This window comes from Aquila chrysaetos, chromosome 12 (assembly GCF_900496995.4).
Source record: "Aquila chrysaetos chrysaetos chromosome 12, bAquChr1.4, whole genome shotgun sequence".
NCBI classification, from domain to species: domain Eukaryota; kingdom Metazoa; phylum Chordata; class Aves; order Accipitriformes; family Accipitridae; genus Aquila; species Aquila chrysaetos.
Genome location: NC_044015.1, coordinates 4,165,711 through 4,191,737, shown reverse-complemented (window position 1 = coordinate 4,191,737; position 26,027 = coordinate 4,165,711). Strand labels below are relative to the sequence as shown.

The 26,027-nt window shown below is 44.9% G+C and overlaps 1 protein-coding gene across 11 annotated transcripts in view; it reads left to right on the top strand.

Moving 5' to 3' along the window:
* The window catches only part of RFX2 (regulatory factor X2), a 62,631-nt gene that overhangs the window by 11,681 nt on the left and 24,923 nt on the right, over window positions 1-26,027 (top strand). For 5 of the 11 annotated variants that reach the window (XM_030033325.2, XM_030033327.2, XM_030033329.2 and 2 more), the window contains 4 exons: window positions 20,847-20,959; window positions 23,656-23,745; window positions 24,740-24,816; window positions 25,472-25,736. In XM_030033325.2, the coding sequence (XP_029889185.1) occupies window positions 20,855-20,959; window positions 23,656-23,745; window positions 24,740-24,816; window positions 25,472-25,736 (537 nt within the window). In that variant the 5' untranslated portion in view covers window positions 20,847-20,854. Of the gene's footprint in view, window positions 1-20,771; window positions 20,960-21,636; window positions 22,263-23,655; window positions 23,746-24,739; window positions 24,817-25,471; window positions 25,737-26,027 lie in introns of those variants that run through there. The other 6 variants (XM_030033334.2, XM_030033332.2, XM_030033333.2 and 3 more) reach the window with 4 other exon arrangements.

Below are 26,027 nucleotides of genomic sequence, written 5' to 3'. Positions count from 1 at the left end.
AATCTTACTCAGCGGGGTACAGCGAGTTGAGTGTCTTATTCCTTTGAGACAATAGTGTGTTGAAAACCTATTTTGGAAGGTAATCTAATCTCTGTACTGATACCGTTGTACGAGTTTATAACAACAGTCAGTGTTTTCCCACTGCAGAAGGACAAACAACGTTCTCGCTTGAACACGTGTGCATACACTCGCAGAAGTTCAAGGCTGCAAACAATTTTGTTTTAATTTTTTTTTTTCTCTTTGCAACTGGCTTCTGGCATTGTTGCTGTAACTGCCTCTTTCCTAGAGACAGCAATGTCTCTTGTGAACTTAATATAAGCTGCTTGTAGTACTTCTTTGAGTCTGTTTCTTGACTTGTGTCTTTGAAAGATCCCTCTGTAGTTTCATGTCAGTGTTGGAGGGTGAGCTAGCTGACTTTTTTGGCATATAGCGATTGTGGGAGAAAAAAAAAAATCCGATGTGAATGCTCAGCTGAACAATGTGCATTATTTCTACTGGAGTGCTTTTTGCCTGAGCAACGTAAGTGCAGATGTAGAGAAGATGATGGTGTTTTCTTTTTCCCCTCCATCTGCAGAAAGTAGAACTTAACCACTAAGAAAATTGTCATACTTGACTTTTAAAAACTGCTGTTAATGTCTTGATTGTATGTACTCCTCTGATCTATACCACTGAACTAAACCCATTCACTTCTGATTTACAACATGCTAAACAAGAACAGAAGCTGACCGTTCTGTCCTGGAAGATTGAACTGGAAATTCAGGATTAACAAAATCTACTTTTTTGCCTTTGAAACAGGCAGATGGGATCATTTAACATATCACTTGCTAAAGTTTATTTTGACTTTGCTGAAGTTTATTTTGACTGAAGTCTGATGTCAAGTAGCATCCCAAGCAAATATTTAAGAATAAAATACCATATTGCTGACTTACAACTCTGTTGCTGTTGGTTTAAACTAACTATGGTTATAAAATCACTGGTATTGGCAAAGATTCTGTTAGCAGAACAGTAATTGTTTGTATATAGTATTTTAAACCAGTTGTGTTTTCTGCTATTACGTTAATGGAAAGCATGTTTTGACATCTTCCCCTTAGCTCCCTGACTAAACTGTCTGGATTTGGAATTCCATCTGGCTGCACTGAAGAAACTCTTCCCTCTATTCCCCACCTGAATCTCTTCTCGGTAAATAAAGGAGCCCCTGAAAAGGTTAACTGTTTTTTAAGAGAACAAATCATTCTGCTTTTAAAATTGGCAGTGCAATGGTCTTTACTGGCTACCTGCTGATCTGAGGCTCTCCAGAGGTATTGGAAGCTTTTTCTAAAATGCTTTGAGTTGTTCGAAGCACGTTTGGCTCATAAATACCTACAGATCATAGCCCATGAGAGAGCTATGAGTCAGGGAGTAGGAAAGGGCCGAGTATGGATGTTTTAGAAACCCCAGTCCCAATACTTCAAGTAACAGAATAAACTGATGTTTCATTTGACAGTGCCAAAACTCATCCATAATTAATGCTGCTCGACCTGTCCTCTCTCCGCTTCATAAATGTCTTTTTTTTCTTCTTTGTCTCTTTGGGGAAGCATGCTGCAAACGGCGGATTTGCCCTATGGAATGGTGAGATTAGTGTTAGCTTGTATCTTAATAGAATCATCGCATGGTTTGGGTCCATGGGCAGGGACACCTTCCACTAGACCAGGTTGCTCAAAGCCCCATCCAGCCTGGCCTTGAACTCTTCCAGGGATGGGGCGTCCACAACTTCTCTGGGCAACCTGTTCCAGTGCCTCACCACCCTCACAGTGAAGAATTTCTTCCTTATAACTAATCTAAATCTACCCTCTTTCAGTTTAAAGCCATTGCCCCTTGTTCTGTCACTACATGCCCACGTAAAAAGTCTCTCTCTGGCTTTCTTGTAGGCCCCTTTAGGTACTGGCAGGCTGCTCTAAGGTATCCCTGGAGCCTTCTCTTCTCCAGGCTGAACAACCCCAACTGTCTCAGCCTGTCTTCACAGGAGAGGTGCTCCAGCCCTCTGATCATCTTCATGGCCCTCCTCTGGACTCACTCCAACAGGTCCATGTCCCTCTTATGTTGGGGGCCCCAGAGCTGGACGCAGTACTGCAGGTGGGGTCTCATGAGAGTGGAGTAGAGGGGGAGAATCCCCTCCCTCGACCTGCTGGCCACGCTGCTTTTGGTGCAGCCCAGGATACGGTTGGCTTTCTGGGCCGTGAGCGCACATTGCTGGGTCATGTTGAGCTTCTCATCAACCAACATCCCCAAGTCCTTCTCCTCAGGGCTGCTCTCCATCCCTTCATCGCCCAGACTGTATTTGTGCTTGGGATTGCCCCGGCCCACGTGCAGGACCTCGCACTTGGCTTTGTTGAACTTCATGAGGTTTGCACGGGCCGGCCTCTCCAGCCTGTCCAGGTCTCTCTGGATGGCATCCCTTCCCTCCAGCACATCGACCGCACCACGCAGCTTGGTGTCATCGGCAAACTTGCTGAGGGTGCACTCAATCCCATCTTCTGGCTTTCTTTTTAAAGACAGGTTTATGCAATTCAGTCAATGAAAGGAAAATTAAGAGAGAGCGGTAATGGGTCGATAGCTAAGCAATTCATAATTTAAGAAGTGAATCCCCAATACCACTGGAAGATATGAATGCTGACTGATTCCTCTGATGCTTTTGAAGCTGCGCAGCTCAGACGGGAGAATCAGTTTGAGGTGATTTAATCAAGCCACCTGTGCAATCTCTCTTATGGAAAAATCCATTGAAAGCTTCACAGCCCACACAGAGGAGCAGGGTCTTGGCTCTTAGTGTCTCAGACTGATCTCCCTCTACTTCATGTAATGACAAATCTTCATTGTTCTTTGCAGCAGAATAAGGGAGAAAAGTTGCTGCTGATGGTTCAGAGCAATTCCGTGTTTCTTGCACTGTGCTTTTTGCAAAAAACAGAATGGGTCGATGCTTCAGGTGGTTCTGGAGGGTGCTCAAAACCGCAGTGTTCAACGGGTGCTCCTGGAGGCACGGGTGGCCAGGCGCTACAGCTCGGACACATCCTCCCACCTCCTTAGTTTCCGGAAAGAAAATAGCCGCTCCTGGTTTTTGCAGCTTTGATACAAAAGTCGGCTGCGGTGTCAATGTGAGGGAGGTTGACCTTGCTTATAACAATAACAAGTTTTGTTAATCCTTGCACTGTTAATTAGGCTCTTTGTGTGAATTTGCAAACATCTGGGTGGCCAAGAGAGTTCCACTGTCCTTCAGGAACCTGGCAGAAGAGCCCCGATTCATCCTCTATCACCGTCATCTCATTCATATGATTTAAGAATTAAAATCTGTGCAAGTCTTACAGACGAGGGACCGAGACCGTGCAGGTTATCGTGGTGAGATGAACACAAGAGCACAGCATATGCTGTTTCAGTGATGGAGTGGCACAGGAGAGACCCTCTGTCCTGTTTGGAGGGGGTCTCTTGCCATTTAAACTCCGCCTGACCGAATAAGTGTGGCAGGCTGTTGCCATGTGAAATATCTATGAAAAAAGAATAAGCAGATGTCCCAAGCGCTGAGCCTTGCGGTCACTCACTTTGTCAGGTCGATTCACTGTCCCGTGCAATCACTCAGGAGAAAATAAATGGTGATGCTTAGGATATTGCTTCTCACTCTGCCTTTTCTGCTCCTTTGTAAAATACTGTATCATATAAAGCTTGGTCTGTTACAGAACACTTTTTGACTGCAAGAGTGTTCCTAGAAAACTTTTCTCTTTGCTAATGGTGCTGTACTTTTCTACTAGTATTTGCTTTGCTGATTATTTGGCCTTAGGAGAATAGTTACTTTGTTCCCAGCAGCTGATGGCTTTCCTTTCTGGAGGAGATGGATTTGTTTTTTCCCAGCCCTGAATAATTTAGATACTATTGATAGCTTAAAAATATTATTTTGCAGAGTAACTAGGTACTTGCGTTAGACTGCAAATGAGTACTTTTTTGTAATTCCACCTGCAAATTACAAAACTGTTACATGAAGTTTACTATTACAAAGCTTTACGGACTCCAATTTAGTTTTCAATTAATCAATTGATTTTGCGGGGGAAAATTTATATCAAATCTGAAAGTTCTTTTAATAGGTGTGTTTCAGAAATGAAATGATGTCTGTTTCTGGTTCCAAATGTGCTGTGACATCAGCATTAAAAAAAAAAAAACCAAACCCACCAAAAAACACAATTATTGCTTCTCTTAATTGTGAAATGGGGAGAGCCATTGTGTATGAAGAGATTCATTTTAATTTGAAAAGGTTTTGTCATCCTCAGCTGTAGCCCACTATCCTTACTTAGGAGTGCAGCCCCAACCCAGGAAATAGCTCCTAATTTGAAAACGAAACATTTTCTGGCTGGCCTGTCTTGGAGGAAACATTTAGCCTGAAAATTTGAATTAAGATGGTGACATAAATCAGTAGGATACTCTCAGTTGATGCAAGTACTAATTTCTTTGTGCAGAACACGGAGATGCGAGGTGTGATACAGAGCGGTACCCTTCTAGTCCCTGATCCGATGCACACGTAGAGGAGGAGTGCATAACTTTGTAAACCAAAGCATGCCTGACCTTCTCATTGCTTGCTAGCTGGTGGCTTGGCTGAACATTGCCATTGCTTGGCAGCTTCTGTTTTGACTGCAGTGGAGCCTTCTGCATCTGAAGAGGGGCTCTAATGCCAGGACCTTCTGATACCAGGACCTGCTCTCTATCTGGACTCCTTCCCAGGCTCTAAAGGTGTGTGGATGCTCCTTTCTGTTCCAGCTCCTCGTCTTCCTGCTGTTGCTTAGTTTGCAAGCGGAGGCATTCTTAGCATTCCTTCCAGTCTGCATCGTAGCTACAAAACATCTAATTACACTTCTCCACAACAAGTAGCCAGCAAATTAACATTATAATGGATCTTAAGGTTTTGTAATTACTCAAAAATGTCACTGAGCTGGAAGAGTGCTGGGCTCTGCCTGTCAGCAGCCTTTCCTTCCAGGGCTTCCAGCGGTGTGCTGCCACTTCCTTCTCCTGCCTTTGGAGTCTTCCTGCAGGTGAAAAATGTGTTGTTCTGAGGCCTTAGTGTCCTTAGCAGCACCTTCCTCCTCTAGTGTAAAGGGTCGTTCTGGTAATTACTTTTGATACAGGAGGGTCACCAAAGTTTGGGACCAGGCTCTCAAGGGGAGCCGAGTATGTCGCTGAATTTCTTTGCTGAGCTGAAGTATCCCGGCCATTTCTAAACACTGGCAGCTGCTGCTTTCTTTTGTCCTGTCCCAGTTTTGATTTTTTGTTTCTTCAGGCAAAACGTCTACTGAAATTGCTGGAAGAGTTGCCTTTGGCAAAGATGGAGATGCTACTTGCAGAACTGGTTGACAGGAGGGAGGGGAGCAGAAAGCCTTGCCCACTGTGTAGTTTCTGAAATTCCACCTTAGCTTCCCAGGCAGGGCAAGGGCATCCTTTGTGCTGTCCATCTCCCCTGCTTTACACCTTTGTGACTCATCCTGCCAAAATCAGGGCTTTATTATCGCAGGAGATATCACAGATTACCACCTCCAAAGGGAACGCCTCTCACCATTCGAGGGCTGGATACAGCAGGAGCAGTGGGGATGTTTGCGATGCTTCACTCTGGGCACTAAGCTTAAATCAGGATTTTAGACTCTCAGTGCAGGGAGCGCAGAGGCAGTTACCTCCAGAGGTTGGCTCAGAGTAGCTGCATCTCCTGGTGTACCAAAAATGAGTTCTTCAGTCCCTAACAAGGGCACTTAGGGTAGGTGGCTAATGCTGGGTGCTGGAAATTCTATGCACCCCATAGCACCTACATCGAGAGCATCCTATAGCTAAAGTGGGTATATTCAACCCTTACATGGCTTTAACTCTGTTTCCAGCTTAGTTTAGCCAGCATTAGCTTTTGGGAAAAGAACAGTCTGCTATGAATTGAGGTTGCTGCCTTTTTGTAAATACGGGGGAAGGAATGAAATAATAGTTAATACCTAATGCATATGAGCAGCAATGCTCCTCAGGTTGCCTAGCAGCCGGTTAGACAAGCAAGAGAATAAAAAGGGCTGTCTGAGTGAATGTGGTTGGAGCTGGTTTCTTGGTTTGCGGGTGGAATCTGACCCATGCAGTCCGTTTTTCTGGGAGGGGGAGGAGATGGTGGAATTTACCACTAATGGATATTTTAGCTCTGTCGGATCATCTCTATCCACTCCCCCACCCCCATCTGTTTTTCCTTTTCAGTTTTTCAAGTGTAACTTGGAAAGCTATAGCCAAAGGGAGGTGTTAAAGTTTTGTATGGTTTCTGGAGATGGAATGGGCAAAAAATCTCTCAAAAGAGACTTTTTCCTTCTATTTAGGACTGTATCTCTAGCAGTCTGGAGATCATTAGCATTTCACGGCCTCTTCAATATACTGCTCAGCACAAGCAGTAAATGCTGTATAGACTGGAAATAGCTCCTGCAGTCACACTTAACGCTTCTAACGTTGCTCTCATTCTTGCAAGAAGTGGATGTACATTTCATTTTCTGGAAAGCAAAAGTAGAAAGATACTTGGGGAAAAAAAAGGGGGGGGTTGAGCTGCTATATGATTGCAAATAGACTGCTCCCTCCCCCATGAGGCCAGAAATTCCCAAAAGTATAAGGTTGGATTAAAAACCACTAGGAGATAAAAATAAGGAAGACTGGCTGTTTAAATAGTGACTTTCTGAAATTGGGTGGTTCTTTTTACTTTGTCAGTAAAAGTTGGAAAGCTAGAAACCCTTTTTCTTGCCAGGCATAGCTCTGTGGGAGTAATGGGACTCTAGCAGCTGAAACCCTAAAACCCCCCACTAGCATCCTGACTTGAGATGAGAGGTGTCAGCTCTCAATTTCAATGTGTTTTCCTCATCCCAGCACTAACTTTTTAGCATATTAAAGCAGGAACGAGGGCACTTAGCGAAAGGAATGGAATGAGAAGAATCTTGGACTTAATTTGCCCATCTTAAGGACTAAGAATAGTGGCTCTTTCAAGGCACTTAGCCTCTTTTACACTCTGAAATGAGTTGATAGGTCTTGGATCGATGCCAGCAAAGATATCGCTTTAGTAATTTTGGTGGAAGGACCAAGGAGCAAGAGGGTCTAGAAAGCGACTTTTGGCTTGCTTCACAGGCTGGCATTTGAGTGAGACCAAAGTTATCAAGAAGTTGGTCACATTCATCTATGCTGCTTCTGCTGTCATGGCAGAGATGTTCCTCTTAGCCAGAATTATCTATTAAAGTCCTTTACTTGGCCAAATGTTGCAATGTTAAAGCATCTTTTAACCATGTTTCACACAGCTTGGAGACTTCAATGCTGAAGTCTACCGTAAGGCAATAGGTAGGATGGGCAAGGATACCTTTACTTACAGGAGCTTGTTTTCAGTTTACTTTTTTGTGCAATGAGTGCAAATGCTACCAGATCACCTCAAATAGCTGCAAACGGTGCGTATTTTACCCCTTTGCTGGGCAGATTCTTCAAGTTATGACATTTCTTAATTTTCAGTTGTCATTTTTAAGTTGCCATGCTATGCTGAGCTCTTGGCTGTCTTGCACAAGTGTCTGCTCTCAGCTGAATGCCGCTCTGAACATCACAAGAAAAGCTGCCTCCTTCAAAGTGTTCCTGGGTCTACTGTTCTCATGCAAGAGGCATGCGAGTCCCCCTGAGAAGGAGATAAATGCAATCAAATGCTAGAAGACCAAGGAGTAGTTTTGGGGGCTGAGGTCAGCAACAGTTTGGAAAAAAAAAAAAAATCCTTAAACAAAGAACAGAATTTTTGAAAGACCTTGTTTTAAAAGTGGCCCAGTACTATGACTTTTTATTTTTTATCCGGCAGATGAGTGATTTCTGCTTTCCATGACATCTGCCTCAGAGAAGTGAATGCCTTGCTGCAATTCTGTGGCAGTGCCCACACTTGGAAATCAGCAACTTCAGTGATAAGCTTTATTGTTAATCACTGTGAAGGTGAACTGATGTGATGCCAATGCCTAAGCTTAGATTTAAAAGTTGGAGGGACAAATTCTGCCCAAATTCTGCTCCTATTGAATCTGGGAGCCTGTGACAGCAGCATGTGGCCTTAATGATGATTAGCAAGCACAGCAGAACTTTTATGTTTTAGATCATACCACTGCACCCAGGACAATGATCTGTTTCCACCAGCCCAACAAAAGCCTATCTCTAGTCTTTATTTCCACAGAGAGCAAGCTCTCCCTTAAAATCCTCCGAGTGTTTATAAATTTTTGCTCAGGATTAGTTGCCTCAAATTTTAATGTAAAAAAATTACAAATTTGAGAATTTAAATTAGTTCTTCTAGTTCCATTAACATGGGAAAAACATCTTTCTGGTGAGTTTCTCCTCTTCATCAAATTAGAGGACACTCAAAAACCACACAAGCCCTCTCCTGAAAACTGATTTCCCAGCTGGACCACCTTTCCCCGGGCTCAGAGATACCACCAAGAAAAGCAAACCTGTTCTAAGTAAGCTAAATCCTGCTTCAGAGGGATCTAAATTCTGCTGGGAAACTTCTAGGAATCTACAAATAGGTGGAAAAAAAAAAGAAAAAAAAAAAGTTGAAAGAGTACTTGCTCAGGGACTTGGGTTTTTGCGGGTAGCTCTGGCCGTGCGATGCTGGTGCCTGTGCGGTGCTTCCCAGGGCAGCGAACTGGGGACACGGGGCTTTGCGTAATGACTAGTTCCTACCGTCTCCAAAAGAGGTTAACTCCTTAATAATAATTTTAAAAACAGAACAAAGAAAAAAAAAAAAAAAAGGGTTCGTTTCCTGGACATCTGCTTTGAAGAACACCGTCCAGCCTGTTAATCCATTTATTCTAAAATCACAATTTAAAAAAAAAAAAAAAAAAAAAGAAAACGAAACAAAGCACCAAACCCCGCAGTCCTCCCCCCTTCCTCCCCCCTCCCTCCCAGTTACTATAGCAAAGAAATTATTTGTCAGTCCTCCCGGGCTTCTGAAAATACCCGCTGACATATTTAGTGTGCCTCGGCGGCGGCGGCGGCGGCGGCGGCGGGGGGGGGGCGATGTTTGGTTTGGGCAGCGCTCCCCCCGTTGCCTAGCAACGCGCCCTGGACCCGCCGGCGGACCGCGTTGCCCCTGGCAACCGCTGTTGCTCCCCAAACAGCCCCGGCTCCGCATCCCCCCCCCCCCCCCCGGCTCCAGCATCCGCCTCTTCCTCCTCCCGCACCGCGCTTCTCATGGAGCTGCGGGGTGCGGGGGGTCCCCCCTGCCCCCGTAACGCCTCCAAGGACTAAAGACAACTCCCCCCCCCCCCCCCCCGAGTTACTTTATGATTCAAAAGAACTTAAATCTTCCCACTCGGCTTGATAAAGAGTTTAAGCCCGATCCTGGTCCGTCAGCCCAGCGCTGGAGGATGACGAGCTTTTAAAACGGCAGGTTTTTTGCCTTGCCCGCTTCAGTGGATGGATAAACGTAAGCGGGTTTTTGGGGGGGTTCTCTGAACCCCGCTCCGGCCGGACTACGCACAGAAGGTTTAGTGGGCCGAGAGGGCCGTCGGAAAGCCACCCACTCGTGTCTTCAGGCCAAAACCACTGCCCACAGGAATTTATTGCCTGGATAACAAGATAGAACTCTGTTAATTCTAGCGCGGTAACAGTCAATTCTCTTTCTTTGGGAGAGTGTGAACTGTTAGAGCCGTGTACAGCTGTTGCGAGCCTTTATTTTCCCCCGTTCATCTAGAATACGGTCTGTCCTATTACTGTCCTCACCAAAAATACAGCAGTGCCTTTCTCCGAGTGCAGAATATTCAAATACGTATTCCCAAACTGCGTTTCTAGGGCATCTAAAACAGGCTTCTCATTTCTTTGCCTTTCCAGGAAGAATTGCATGTCTCTAGGTAGCTTGTGTCTTCTATTTGGGGTCTTGTTTAGTCCTGGAGTCTGCAGTACCACTCACCAATAGCTGTATGAACCTTAAATTTCCACAGGAAAAAAAAACAAGCTCATTCCCCTTCTTCACTGGTAGCAGTGCACTGGTCTGGAAAGCAATCGCTTCTGTCCCATTACTTGCTGAAACATGCACTGAATACTGCGATGGAACAGTTGAATAACAACTGTGAGTTTAGTTTTGAGGACCCCCCCCCCCCCATGCCAGCCTGTGGCTCTGTTGAGCACACTTGCAAATGCACGTAGGCAATGCGGATTTTGAACTTGGGGAGTAGAAGCAGAATCATCAACAAGCAAATCCCAAACTCACGTGAGAAAAGTTTGCATGTCCCCTTGAGGGTGTTTTGGTGTGGCACTGATGTACTTAAGAAATGATGTACTTAAGAAATTATGTACTTCAGCCACCTTAAAAACGCCACAAAGATCTTGTGAAACAAGATTCCCTCTGTATAACCAATGTATGTCCTGCTAGCCACTGTGCCCCAGAAGAAGAACTAAAAGACTGATAAGAAGGGAACGTTCTGCCCCAGGAGGCGCTGAAAACTTGAGTAATTGCTAATAGGCAGGAAGTCAGCCAAAATCTTCGATAACTGAAGGAAAGGTAAAGGTGGCAGGAGGAGACCATGACCGCCGACTCAACTCCAGACCAAAAAGACTTACCCCCCCACTCTCCTTGAGCATGTGCTGTAGAATAAAAGAACACCGGACCTTTAATTCGAAGCGGGGAAAACTTCAGCCCAGTAGAAACTGTGCTAGATAAGTAACTACCAATAATAGTTTGGGGGAAGAACTTTGGAAATTAAATATGTATAACTGAACGGTATAAATTGCTTGCCTGTTTAGGCATGAGGGGTGCTAGCTTTGTGGATTACCACCTAGTCCCCATCTTTGCGCAAACATGAATTGGGGTAAAATACCTCCGCTTTGTGTATATTGGCGTTTCGCACACCGGGTAGACGACCCCACTTGTGGGACAACAGCACCATCACATAAAGGGTGAGACTCCATTTTCTGTGGCGTGCAGGAGCAGAGCCCAGACCTGTGTGGTGGTTCCTCCCCAGTAACACCAGTCCCTGCTCAGGACAATGCTCCCCGGGAGCGTGCAGACTTAGCACAGCCTGGAAGAGCATCTCGTGTGCAGGCAGAAGGACAGTGGGGTCGGAGCTCACGCAGATGTTTGAGAGAGACAAAGAAACTTGCCCTTAGTATCAGGAGAAAGCAAAGCCTTCCTCCTCCTCCTCCTCCTCCTCCTGCCTGCCCAGGCACTACCTGCCTTTCAAAGGGGAAAGGTGACCACTTCTTGTTTCTCTTCTTGCTCCAGCTCTCCTTTCTAGCTTCTCAAACTCTCCAGTACAAACCCACAGCAACAGTAACGCTCGTGCCCACTTGTTTATCCCCTCATGCCGTGTTTCAGTCCACCCCATGGTAGAATCTCTTCCGGAGACCTCCGGAGCACGGACTCAGCTGATGCTGTAAAATCTGGGACAAAGTCGTCTCTTCTCTGAACAGCCACCATTTATGTTTGTGGCTTGTTCTGCTTAACTTTGTTAAGCACCACAATGCTTGTGAATGGTGCTATATAAATAAATAACAATATACTGGGCTGTGTTGGCAGTGGTTGTTTCTGCTGTTCACTGGATAGGCGTGATGGAAACAGCTGCTGCTGCTGCCCCACATCAAAATGAAATACTGCAGCAAATCTCCTACTTCACACTTAAATTGTCAAAAGGCTGGCTAACCTTAAGACCATTGAAAGGATTGTCTAGTCTAAACAAGTAAAAAGTGAGGGTTGATGAATGTACAGGTTTAAATTAAGCTGACCTCTTGGAATTAATTTAAAATAAGTGACATATTCCATAGTTTTCTGCCATAGGACAAGCTATAAAAGCGGGTCTTGCAGAAACGTGGTCGAGTACCAAGGTTTGCAGTTCCTTGTTCCAAAATGAGCCCAGTTCAGTCGGGGAAGGATTAGCTGTACCCAGGTACCTGGGATCTTCCTGGGAGCACGCAGATAGCAGAGCTACAGACCACAGGGGTCGAGTAACCAGATGTTCTTTTTTGGCTGACAATTGAAACTTTAAGATTTGTCCTAGAAAGGAACCTTTGAAATGCTTTTGTGCCAGATTTTTGCTTGACATATTGTATTTCCCCTGTTGAATCACAGCCCTGGGAAACCTGTACAGTGCACATACTAAAAATATGGGAAAATTATTAATTTGAGCCCGGAACTTGTGCTTGCTTTCAGCAGCTAGCACCAATGAATATGTTGCAGCCGGTTTCTGAAGGGCCTGGACATGGACTACAGTGTAGTGTATGACTTTTAATTCCTCTTTCCAGATGTGAAAGCTTCCTTACTGCTCAGCAAATACCAAGACGTCGTTTCTTGGGTAGCATTATTTGCCATCACTGTAGCAAAACTTTTCTGAAGTCAAGATTTAGCTAGTATAGAAACAAGGAGTTTCAAGCACTTGTTGACAGGGTTGTGCTAGGCTAAAAATCTGGAACATTTTCTTAAGAACAAACAGCTGGGACTCGTGCAGGTAAGTCTGTTGGGAGACTGAGGGTGAAATGCAGCATGGCAGTAAATGGGCTGTATGCTGGCCCCTGCACTTCTGAGCACCAGAAGGGATGCATTCAGATCTGAAGGAATCCAGTCCTGGCTTTTGACACGTGAAGAGTATTCGTATTATTAACCCAGAAAGAAAATAGCACAGGTTTTTGTATGGGAGGGAGGGTCGCAACGTTACTTTGCCCATGTTCAGGTCTGAGATCCATGCACGTGGGATTTGTGCACAGGCTGCTGCCAGCAACATTAAACCATCACGGCTTCTGCTATTCAGTCTCAGCTGACTCTTAAGGAAACTCCAAATTATACAGCCAGCACAGATGCATTCCTCGCTCTCTTCTGCCTGTCTGAAAGTTACTTTTAAAGAAACAGCAAAGATCAGTGAACTGCTGTTACGCAACAATTACGTGTGTGTGTGTGTGCGCGCGCGCGCGCGTGTGTGTATATATATTACTTGACTTGATTCCATGAAATCTAATTAAAGACTGAGTGTATATTTGTATTTCGGTATATTATTAACTTGCTAATAAAAGCCATTTCCAAATTTGTATTTTTCCATGAGGACCAGGTCTCTGAAAAAAACCCAGCTATACTGCCTGCTGCCCTTGAACCGCATGTTTTGGGTTTATCTGTGTTTCCAGGTAACTAGAGCTCTTAGACAAGCCGCGTTTGCTTCTGTTTTAAATTAATTTAACCTAATCAGTGGAAGGCTCTGGTGCCTTCTCTGTTTATAACATTTTGAAGCAATGTAATAAGCAGCCTCTCCAGAATCAGCTTATTATCAAGTTCCTTGTCATGTTTGCTTCCCCCTTCCATCCCCTCCACTTACCACTGCTTATTAAAAGGCTAAAGGTTACGACATGCAGTTCAGGACACTCTTTAGTGCCAGCTCCTGTTCGTCTGGAAGAGCTCGCTTTCAGCTGCGATGGGGATGAGGGCATGTTCACGCTGCTCCGAGTATAGTGATGGCCCAAACCTCTCCCCCATCCTCTGCTGGAAGGGGATGCTGGTTTAGGAGGGGCTGGTTGTGAAAGGCAAACGCTGCTCCAGCCCTCGGGATGCGAACAGGACACAAGTGCTTATTGCTGCTAGTGGGAATGCCAGGCACCATCCCACAGTATCCCAGGCTCTGTGTCGCGTGGCTGCAGGCGTTACGGACTGTCCTCGGCGTGGAATGAGGGGTTTTGGTGCGGATGCCAAGGTTTTGATGAGCCAAGACTCCGTCCAGTCCTAACCTGCTCCTGTGATTTCTGGCTCCCTCTGAAAGCCAGAATAGCAGGCTCTTCTTCCAAGGCTTTTAGAGCAGTTAAAAACCCAGGAAATAATGTAGCTCTCCTAAGTCAAGCTGGTATCATGATTGCTGGTTGTACAACATTTTAGACAGGGATTAAGTTCAGATGCTAAGCAGCCAGACTTCCAGATGCTTTGAGCTGCACCCATTGCTAACAGCCATGTTGAGAGCTTTGTTCTCCGAGCATCCCTTGTACAGTCTGAAGGAAAAGAGAACTCCTAAATGGGGATGCTGGTAGAGCAGGTTCTCTTTGGCTCAGAGCAGGTTCTCTTTGCTCAGCCATCCAAAAGCAAAGAGTTTCTTTTGATTTCACAGATGGGTGAGCTGGAATCATGTTTTTCCAAAGGGGGTGCAAAGATGGGTGCATACTTGGCCCTTGGTCTCGGTTCAGAGCCATGTGCTGGCAGGCTGCAAGTGCCTGCTCGTGTGCTCCTCCGTCTTCTGAGTTTTTTGGGCAATGGAAAAAAAAAAAAAATTTTTCCTGATTGGAATTTCAGGGGAACGCCTGTTATTTCTTGCAGAGATCATGCTCTGGAGAATGCACAGCGGGGATAAAGGATGCATGTGGAGGCAGGAGGCAAGCTGGGTTTGATACAAGTATTTCCCTTAGTCCTGCTCTAAGGTGGTGTAATTCACTCAGTCGCATTTTCATTCACATCATCTTCTTCCAAAGAACCAAACACTTCCTATCTGTGCTCTGGTTAAAACACAGCTAATGCCTTTTCAGGGCAAATTATTAAATACAGACTAAGCCAAAAATGTTGAATGAAATGGAAAATATTTAAAGAAGGTTTTCTTTAGTAAAATAAATGTGGCATAGAGTGTGGTGGATAAAGTTGATGGATAGTGTGCATCTGCTAGAAAAGAAAGTCAAAAGCTGCTATTCCCTGCATTCCTTTTATTATTTTCAGTCACTTTTGAGAGCATTGAGGATTCTCAGTACTGAATCTATTAAATGTAAAAACCATAGTTTCTTATTCTGTAGTCAGGGGAGAAAATACCACTTAGAGCCCATATGGAATGTGATGGTTATATGGCATTTTTATTTCTTCTGAATTCAGTTTTTGCTGTTCTGGTTTTCCTATTTATCTAAGCTCCAAGCCAACTAAACCTGAATAAAAGTTCCAGAAACCAAATAACTATTTTTATATGTAAGCCTTCCTTTCAAAGTATGCAAAAAATGCACAAAACCAAACAAAAAACAGCAAAAACTTGGGTTTGAATTTTGATCCTAGCAGGTCAATGTTATGGATGAGAAATAGTTCATTTTTTAATTAAACTACAACCTTCCCATTATTCTCAGTAAAATACCAGGTATCAGGAGATTTGTATAAAAAATTCATAGCTGTATCATGAACTTGTATATGGAAATGTGACCGTATGTGATTCCCTGGTTATTTTACCCCCTGGTCAGCCCAAGATCCGTTGAACAGAAAGAAAACTTGGAGCACAAACTGTGCACAGCTGAGCATCCTGGCTGTTGGGTATACTAAATCTCATTAATAAAAAGGCAAGCATAATTATAGCAGGTTCACCTGGAAGAATAAACTTTTTCTGCCTTTATATCTTAATTTGAAATGAAAGCCATGAAGTACATCCTTCAGTCATCAAAAATCTGATTTACCATTGGTTGCTGTACTTCAAGGCAGTCATTTTCCTGCTGGATTTTTATGCCCCACATTTAAATCCTCTTTGAGAAGAAGTTTTTACAAATGGCAAATGGAGGGAATTACTTACTCAATAGAGGTAATAACACCCACCAAGGTTTACTGGGAAGCTTAGATATAAGTAGCTGTGAGAAACTTTGTCCCAAAGGTAAAATAATTGACTGTTCACCATAAAAAACAGCAACCAAAAACTCATCAAAGACATTTTCCTTTCCCTCATTTTTGTCCCAGTATTATATTCTATTTCAAAAGGTCTGCCAGAAAAAAAAAAAGATGTAATAAAGGAATTTAGAAAGTTTAAATAAGATTAAAGGATGACGAGGTAATCTTTGAAAAGCAAATTAAATAAAATAGTTAATGATATGTTTTGTCTTCAAATGAGCAAGTGATTCACTGAAACAGTAACAATTTTAGTATTTTGTAAGCAACACTAGTATGATTGTATGATTATTCTGGATTAAAAAAAGGCATTCACTGCTTGTTGGTGTAGTGTAGCTAATCTCTTTTACATTTCCACCTTCAAAAAATAAAGAAATGTAAATACATGACCTAAATACCCAACGAGAGCCAAGACTGTGCCAGTCCCACCCCTGATTTATGTAAGGCGGCTCTTAAAAAATAAAAATGGGGAGGGGGGGAAGTTACATTCACTTCAAGTGGTAGCATTTTCTTCTAGTATAAAAACACCCACGATTACAACCAAAGCGACCGCAGGCCTGAGGAAGGCAAGGACTTAAATCCTCTTTTATTCGAAGTCTCGGAGCCCTTGGGATGGCTGCTGGTGCTCAGCTAGCTGTGTGTCTCCATGTCCCGTTGAGTGAGGACCAGAGCACCAAAGAAAAATAAACCAAATATTTCCCTGGGGCGGACTCCCTGCTCTGGCTCTGATCAGCGCAGTTATTAGACGTTTGAGGTCTCGGCGTTTAGCTCCGAAACGTTTTTGTTTGAGTGTTCAGGAGCTGATCGTTTATATTAAAACATTCTGTGGAAAAATACTTGCTGTTCCTCCTTATCTCCTGGATGGCAGAGCTCGTGGGCTGCAGCACAGACTGAGCACCCAGGAGCGCCCTTCTCACTACTGGGGGCTCTTGAATCAGCCCCCCTCCTTTCCCAAGCTCTTTTTGGGAGCTTGGGGACTGGTGCAGAGGATGCTGCTGCTTTCCCTTCTCGGCACTCGAAGGCGACTCGCAGGAGAAAGCTGTGTGATATTCTTCTGCTGCCCCCTCCTTTTCTCCCCCGTCTCGCTGCAAATTTGAATGTGGAAAATATTTTGAAATGCTTCTGTTATCTCTGTTTTCCCAGCATTTTGGAGCTGGTTTACGCAGGAGAGATTAACAAAGGCAAGGCTATTTACATGAAGGCAACGTGGCTTATGAATGAAACGGTGACAACTGGAGTTTTTATCAGCCCTCAAGGCTTGCAATATTACTACTTGTCTTTCTCAAATGCATTCAGACTTTGACAGCCCTCTGAGACCAGTGCTCAAAAAATACCTTACCTAGGGGAGTATTGTGGCTTTTTTAGGAGTGGGAAAATTGAAGCTCAGGGAAGGGGAAGCATCCTGTTCAAGGTCACAGAGCAAGCTGGTGGCAGAACCAGAAATAGCACCCAGAAGTTATTAGTTTTTTCTGTATTTCCTTTCCTGTCACTGCTGTTTGCTTGGATACCGAGATAGCTGTGTGTAAACAGACTGTTTCCAGAGGCAGCAGCCTTGTTATCTGCCTGATTCATTCAGTGATGATGCAACCTGGAATCCAGATTTCTGCAATGCTTTCCACAGTCCTGATGCTGCATGTGACATCACCGGCCACGTTAAGCAACCAGACTTTTAAACTTGCCTCTACCTGAAATGCCAATGTCTTAAGTAAGGACCTTCTCACGGCGATTTTATTCCTTATGCAAGGTCAGGTCCCGTCTGCTCATTCCCCTGGCATAATAACTGACTTGTCTTTTTGCTCTTCTTAACCTGGTAAGGAGCCCTGGAGCTGAGAAAGTCAACTGTGGCTGCTCATCCTTTCTGTGACCCACCAGCAGCTTTGTTGACTACTAATTAGCTTCTCAGTGTGTGCAAACTCCCCGGTACCAGGGGGGCTGCCAAGCTGTCAGGCTGTCAGAAGCCACGAGACACCTTTTAATAGCTTCTCTTGGTCACTTCTGCTGCGAGAGAGCTACAGCATTCTCCCCCAGCCAGGAGTGGGAAGCAAGCACGGCTGGGATGAACCTCTCTTTCTTAGACCAGATCTAAGAGGCAGGCAGCAAATCTTAGATCTTTGGGAAACAGGAGGGTTCGCTTTTGAGCCACTGAGTCTCTGTTAGGAGAGGATGATCAAGAACACTGTAAAACCTCCTCCCCTGTGGGAGGTGAAAAATGAGATCGAAGGAGAGCAGCGAGTCCTTTCATGGGCATTTGCTTTGGGGACGTGGCAGAACTTCCCAAGAGCTGCGCAAGCGGATGGCCGAGCTCCAGCAGCTCATGTTCATTGAGGAGCTACAAGGGTGTTCCTTACTTTGCACACACAACTCCCAAGAAGAGGGAAGAGGAAGACTTTGGCTGCCACGTTTCCTTTCCTCCTTGAAAGCTGATGCTTTAACCATCCTCTGGAGCCCTGGCTCGGATGCCGGCTCACTTGGTAGCTGTGCTCCCAGGACGTCGCCAAAGCTTTGTAGCACCTTGCGATGGTTTCTCAGAGTGTAGGAATTCTGTTTACGTTGTCAGCTTTTCATCAGCGCAAATTGATATTAGCAGATGGTGCACATGTATCTGTCTCTCCAATTCTCAGGAAGCACAGGATGGCTTTAATGGGAAATTCTTCTTTATCCAGGATGTTTCACTGATAAACAAAACAATAAGAAGTCTTGTATGTGTGCCTTGGCGGTCCAGTACTTCTGTGTCTGTCTACCTTGTCTGGAAGTACCAGCTGCAGATTTCATCGGAGTCTTTGTGTCTGGCTTGGTTGTCATCATTAACAGAGCCTGCATTTTGTAACAAATCGGAAAATAATGTTGATGATTTATTTTGGCAGCAGACAATTCATCTTCTACCCTGCCTGCCTCTCACTGCTCTCTTTCGGTCACTGAGGGAAACCAGAAGACAAAATTTATCAGCAGAGATGAGTAGGTGGTAATTTTGAGAGAGCATCTCTTCTGAGTGTCCTTTTCTGATTATAACTACACTTGAAAAGAGACCTGAAATGCCAAGATCTGGCCCTGCCAGAATCATTCTCATATAGATCCTTAAAATATATTTGGCAACTTAACCACTTCTTCTGTAACCTCACCATGCTATATTTTTCCACTCGCAAAACCCTAGAAAGCCAGGAACTGGAGCCCTGGGCACAATCGATAGACAATAAAACACTCTTGCAAAAGTTAGGAGAATATGTATCCTAAAAGTGACCCCTCTCTTCTGCCTGAGCATCTTCACGTGAGCTTTATAAACCTGCCTCCTTTGCCAACAGTGCTGGCCAAATGTTTAGTTGCAAATAATTTGGGGCTGAAACAGGCGGGAGGCTATTTCATTAATTTACTGCAAGAATTATTCTTTTCATGATCGCACAGCGCTATTGCAACTGGTATCTTCTCACAAAGAGGTTTTGGCTAAAAACTATGCAGAGGCAGTGATGGGGAGAAGCAGGTGCTGCCTTTATATAGTGGAGCTGCAGGGAATGGGGTTGTGCACGTCTGCTACAGGCAGACTTGAGGGCTACGAAGGGCTACGGATGGTGAAAAATAGTGACTAAATTTCTTTGCCTTGTTTCTGGCCTGTTAAATTAAGCTGGTAGCTGTATTTGGAGCAGTGACTATGTGGGTTCTGTATCTACTTTTTCTCCTCGGTGCGAGAAAGATGATGTGAAAGAGAAAATTGCATGCAAGCTGTGGGGTTTCGGGGAAGTCAGGAGAGTAATTGTTATAATTTGCTAATGGGTAGCATGGGACTATGGCGTCAGCACTGACTGGAAAAAAGTCTTAAAAACCTGTTTTGTGAAGATTCTAAATATTTGGGGTTTTTTTCAGTGGCTGAAGGCGAATAAACAGGTAACTTTTGTAACTTCACCTCCCCCTTGTGTTTCTTTTTACCGCAAAGAGCTATCAAATGAGCAGGGTGCAGTGTTGCTCGGTTTCTCATTTTTCCTTTTGCCTCTTAAATTGCATAAAGTTGAGGAAAAAGTTTAAATATTGGATGGAGAAGGGGAATAAACCAGAAAAGATTTCATGCTGTTATTTGGAGGCTACGTTACGCTCAGCAGCAAGGCTGAGAAAGGAGAAATGACACTGCTCAAAATCTGGATGTTTCTGAATCTTTTGAAGTGACAGCAGAAAACCTCCTAAAATAGTTTTTTAAACAGGAACTTTCACAAGAAACTGAGAAAAAAAGGCTCCCCCACCCCTCCATATTACATCCAAAACCCCCAAATGACATTATTTGCTCTCGGGAAGCACCACCGCAGCAACCCTTGGTGTCCCTCAGGCAGCTGGGCTTTAACATGCCCCGTGTCCCGTGGAGGATGGACACGGGGTGCCGGGGCAGTGCCGTAAGGGAACGAGGAGATCCGGGGGATGGAGAACCTGTGCTGCAGGGCAGGCGCTCAGCCCTGCTCTCGTCCCATCTCTCCATCCCCAGGACATTCCCGCGTGGCCCTTGGGATGCTTCCCAAGGTGGCTGAGCAATGCTGGGTGAGTGCCGGGACGGGGGCACCCGCGTGACTTGAAGGTGCTGAGGGCATCAGCTCCGTAGGGTTGCAGCGTGGGAGCAGGACCGGAGGGTGATGGCGTGTCTGTGTTTGGGGACCTTGGTGAGGCTGATGGGATTTTGGGGCAAGGGCATGGATGGGAGGATGGAGGTGTTCTTTGTGGGGGTGGTTTGGGAGTTTTAAAATGATGGTGAATCACTGTTCTGCTATTCACGTTTGATTATCGGTTGTGATTATAAACCCAAATTGACCACCCCACTTTCCAAATGAAAGCATTACCTAAGCTCCAGGCGTGTACTTAGATTTGATTAAAATTTTTTTTTGCAGTAGTTAAACATGATAAGGCAGAGGGGGAGAAAAAATTATTTTTAAAATATGTTCTTACTCTTCCAGATCTGAAGTTATCCTCACTATGACACAATAATTTTCCAATGCTACTTTTCGGTTATATTTAGAAGTGCATTTTCTGTTCCTTCCCTCTCCTTTCTGTGGAACAATTGTGCAACTTTCTTTTTTCTTAATATAATACTGTATTAAAATTAGCTCCAAGACTAAAAAGAGTCCTCTGTGTAGGAAGGTAGCTACCTTCCTTCCTAGCACTTCCCCTGGATCTTCCACTGGGATTTTGTTCCTTTTAGGCACGGATTCCTCGGGCGTTTGCTGCGGTGTACAGCTGTGCTTTCCCTGGCTGATCTCCTCTCTGCTCTCCCCAGCAGTGAGCATGCAGAGTTCAGAGGGTGGATCAGACTCAGCAGCTTCTGTGGCACTTCACACTTCTGCATCAGCCCAAGCTCCGGTAGTGCAGCCAGTGCCAGCGTCTCAGCAGGTAACGTATGCACAGCTGGGAATGCCGTTTCCATGGAGAAGAGAGCTGCTTTACTGGTAGATGTATTTTAAGCCAGGGTTTTTATATGAGGGAGAGGATTATTAATCAGCTTGTTGAGGTAGTGGGGAGAACCTGTTGCTGGACTTTGTGTTGATAAAGGCCATAGATATTTCATGTGTTAGCCCTACGAATAAGCAAGCTTTAAGACATGGGATTTGGATTTTAACTTAGCTACCCAAGAAAGTCATTTCATGCCAGTTTGGTGTTTGCTTCAGTATAACATCCTGTTGTCATTATTTGGTATGTCAATAAAAGCAAGGGAAAATGAAACAGTCCTTAAAGGCATCTTTGCAAATGAGCTACTGAGCTCAACAGAGAAGAGGTGGAGGGAGTGCTAATGCACGGAGAGGGTGGAGGAGCCACGTGCTGGTCTCTTCCTTTGGTAGGTGGATCCTGACATTTTAAATTGGGGAAGGGGGACTCATGATTCATATACATGAATATGATGCACGTGGGAGGTCTCCTGATAGGAGAGAAATGGTAGCTTCAACTGATGAATGAAAACTACCTACTGCAAAACGGGAAGGGTTAAGTAAAACTGGTTCCTTTTTATGCCTTTTGGGGAACTATCAAAAGAAGTTTCTGTCGCAGGAAGCTGAAGGAAGAAGAGGATGGGTGGGTATAACTTAGCTACACCCTTCTCCAACTCCCAAGTGAGCAGAAGTAGCTGCCATTGGATGCTGATGAAAAGGAACAATTAAAAATTGTGAATTGGTAGGAGCATTCAATTCACCAGGAGACAGGGAAATTCACGTCGTGTGATTCGGTGCGTGGTTGGCCACCTCGCTGTCATCTCAGCCTTCCAACATCTTTGATTTCTCTGGATGACGTTTCTTGTTCGTATTGTAATGATGTGGATACCGCTGATCAATAGTGTCAAGTATCTTAGGGATTGTTGGTCATTAGTGTGAATTTGACTGTGACAACGTCTTAAAGAAGTTTAGAAAACCCATCGGCTTTGGATTATGAAATTACCCATCCAGCCTTTGCCAGTGCCGTTGTCATGACACGGAATATCGAGTGGAACTCCATGGATTAAGGAAGACCCCAAGGATGGTGAAAGATTGCTGAAGAGGAGGAGCGTCCAGAGCCTTCCCTTCTCACCAGCAAGACAAAGAAAATACTAGGAATGAACTACTGGCAGCATGACTGGTGTGAGGCTGAAGCCTTTGGTGTTGTTGATCACTGGTCTACCTTTCAGTGTGAGCGAAGGCTGTATGAACAGGATGGCCTCATCTTACAGGTTGGGGATGATTAATTTTTTTGATTGTAGGTAGGAAGGTAGTAGGAGCAACCGGACAGTGGCAAATTACAGAAGTAGCTGAGCTGGGCAGCTGCGCCAAAGGAGGAGATGTGTCATTTGGTAGAAGCAATGACAGAGAATGGGTGAAAAGTAGGAGAAAGGAAAGGATCGTGCTGAGACTTTGGCGTAGGTGGCACTGCCAAGACATGACTTGAAAAACGGCTTATAATGTTTCCATCGTGCACTGGTTACAACCTCTTTTGGAGAGAGAATGGACAAAGTGATGGTTGGCATAAGTGTACTGGCTCAGCTGCAGGATCTCCAATGTATCCAGACTTGCTGAAGGTCAGCCTGGGGACTGGTGATGTAGAGGCTGCCTAGAAATCTGGGCAATTATCATATTCCTATAATTCTGCTAGAATAGAATTTCTGGCTGGTTACAAAGGGCATGCTGGGAGGGTGTCAGAGGGCTAAAACCCATAAATATATACATATAAGGTAGCCAGTAATTGTCAAGGTCTCTTCTAGGATTCATGTGGGATTGTTTTGCAGCTTTTTTTTCTGTTGGCCCAATCTGCTGGGTATTTTTAAAGCCTCAAGCCACAGAGGATGACTGTCTCCTTGGAGAAGGTCCTCATCAGTTTAAAAGGCTATACTGATATTTGGCTCTGTTCCCGTGGGCCTCACTGAATCATTTCTTTCCATCCACCACATCCCCATGCTTGTTTTGCTGGATCTGCAAGGTGCTGAGCACTCTACGAGATGTGTGTCCAACCTCAAACGGAATGCTGGGCATTACACAAAGAGCAGGGGGACGGTGGAAATAACAGTGCAGAGGTAGAGGACAGAGTGACCACAGTAAGGCAACCCAAAGTGTTTCTGTGCCCTTGGCGGCATTGAAAGGAGATGCAGAACCATCAGAGCTTTGGTGCTGGTAGAAACTGTAAGGGCTGTGGTGCCTTGGAGAGTGTGATTTCTTGTTGCAGGAGGCAGAGTGTGGTTTGGTATAGCAGCTGTAAGAGAAGAAACTTTGCAACCGTAGGAGGAAAATGTGAATGTGTGAGGAGTGGTTCTTGTTTAGCTGCGACTGAACCTCACGTTGAGCTCCTCCCATCAGTCAACTGTTAGCTGTTATTTCCTTGTGTAGAGACTTAAAGATGATGCGTGTCAGAAATGTGAATCCAGCTTTTCCCAAGATCTGGGTACTGAGTTCAGGCTGGTGTCTGGTGCAGATTACATTGGAAGGATGGGGACCGCAGGGAGACTAAGAGGGGGGGTACTGCTGCTGCTGGAGTAGGAGGCAAGCTTTCCATGAAAGTTTGAAAGAGAATACCTAACTCATTTGTGTTACAGACTGAAATTAAGTGTATGTTACTATATCTTCTTCTTTCAGAGGGTTTTGGTCCAAGCAGCAGGCTCCGCTCCCAAAGGAGCGCAGATGCAGCAAATCTCTGTTCCCAGAGTTCAGCAGGTTCCACAACAGGTAATACCTCTGGGGTGAGACACCACCCAGGGACCCCGTGTCAACAGGACCCCACGTCCCACACAACATTTGAGACTGTGCCGGAGAGCTGCTTAGAAAAATCCATGCTCTTAATTAAAGAGTTGTGTGCAGTTAGAGAACGGGAGATCACTGTGAGAGCAGCTTTCTCCATGTCTCTCTTCCTTTCTTAGACTGATGGCAAAAGAGACTCTCAAGATATGTAAAGTTTAGAAAGAACCTTTACTGTAGCAGTTGTCTTTCATATATTTGAAGATTTGATGGATGCTTTTAATTGCCATTTAAAAACAGTCCTCCTCTGTAAAGACTTTTTTAGAGGCAAAGTGTTTGGGATTTTTTTTAATTACACAAATAAATGTACTGACTGCATATGGCTTCATAGAAAGGTTAGGTGACAGAGCCATGCAAGCGTTTTTGTTTATCTGAACTTTGCCTTTTGCAGTCCTTGTTTCCTAAGAAACCAGGCATATGTGGTGCTGCTTCATGTGTACAGTGAGTCTGACTCTCTTGACTTTTTCCTCTAGCAATTTTTTATTTGGTTGCTCAGTTTCAGAAAAAAAACTTGACAGAGGGCAGCTACGTTCCTCCCAGACCATTAAAAAAGGGGCTGGGGTGCAGATGGACACTGCCAACCTCCTCTCTGAAGGAAAGGCTGCAGCATGATCTCACCCTTATTAGTCAGCGGAGAACCAGCCCTGAGACATGTGTGCAGAGGAAACCCAGCTCCATTGTTTCCACTGCTCATGGAGCAACTACTTATTTATTTATTTTAATTTGACCTTTTAAAATAAATACGTCCTTTGAGATTCCTAAGCATGTCAGTTTTTTGTTTGTTTTGTTTTTCTTTTCTCTTTTAAAAAGAAAGCCTAAATGCCAAGGTGAGGTTGAAAGTTGTTTAAGGATGTAATATGCAATTTCTCCTGCTGTTCCTAGGCAGTAACATATCTGTAACTCAAGTTTATCATATTTGTTTCAGGTGCAATCCGTGCAGCACGTATATCCATCCCAGGTCCAGTATGTGGAAGGAGAAGCTGTTTATACCAATGGAACCATGTAAGAGTCTCTTGTTGGCCGTAGCAGAGCCCTGTTCCCCTCCCAGCTGGGTTGAGCCCTTTGGTCCTCCCAGGCTCCTTCCACCCCAGGTCTGCTGCTGGCACTGCCCGCCATTAAAAGGAGGAAGAGGAGGAACAACTGTTTCACATGTTACGTTGTGTGTGGGGACTAGTTTCAGCCAGACTCCAGCCTTGGAGGAGGTGTTGTCCTCATGGAGGGACTATTCTCCAGGGAATCCAGTATTTTCCTCTGCCCAGCCCGTTGTGTGGTGAGGTGGGGCAGCTTTAGAAACCAGAGCATAACTGCTGGAGGAAGAAGGGGGTTTTGTAAGGTTTCCTCTTCCTCCTGTCTGCTGTGCCCCCTGCCCTCCGGGATGCTCTCAGCCTTCTGCACCGAGGTTGCCTACAATGGCTGCAGAGCAGCTCCTGGGCTCTGTGCTCTCACTGTGGCTGTGGGCCTTTGCTCCAGGGCTGTCACAGGACTGCTTAACATTGTCAGGACTGACTTTTACAGCACAGGGCTCAATTTCAATGGAGCAAATCCCAGCAAAAATGGAGTTTTTTACAAAAGGTGGTCCAGATTTCAGAAACTGTTGTCCATGACTTTAGATCTGCAAGCCACTCTCCCCCTCCTGACCCTATTGTTCCTTTGACAGACGAGCCGCTTACTCCTACAACACCGAAGCTCAGATTTACGCCCCCAGCAGCGCAGCATCCTATTTTGAATCGCAGGGAGGTGGAGCTCAGGTGACTACAGCGGCATCCTCTCCTACAGCCATTCCCTCTCACAACATGGTGGGCATCACCATGGACATTGGGGGAAGTCCGATCCTCTCCGGCTCGGGAGCCTATCTCATTCATGGGGGGATGGAAAACACTAGACATTCTCTGTCACATACTTCACGCTCCTCTCCAGCAACGGTATGTAGCCCTGCAGATGTTGCAGCTCGGGGGCCAGGAATTTTTCCAAGGGAACTGAAAAGCCTTCAGAAAATAAAAATTCCTATCATTATCATTGTGTATATGTCTGTATAACATGCCATGCAAATGCAAGGGAGAGAATAGACACTGGTGTACTACAGATATTTTTCAACGGGAGTTTGGAATGTCTCTTTTGCCGGTGGGCAGAGGCTTGTCAAACTTTCTAGTGGATCACTGAAATTATGCAGCATGGACATAAAAGAAAATTCTCAGGGATTTTGGTTTTTTTCC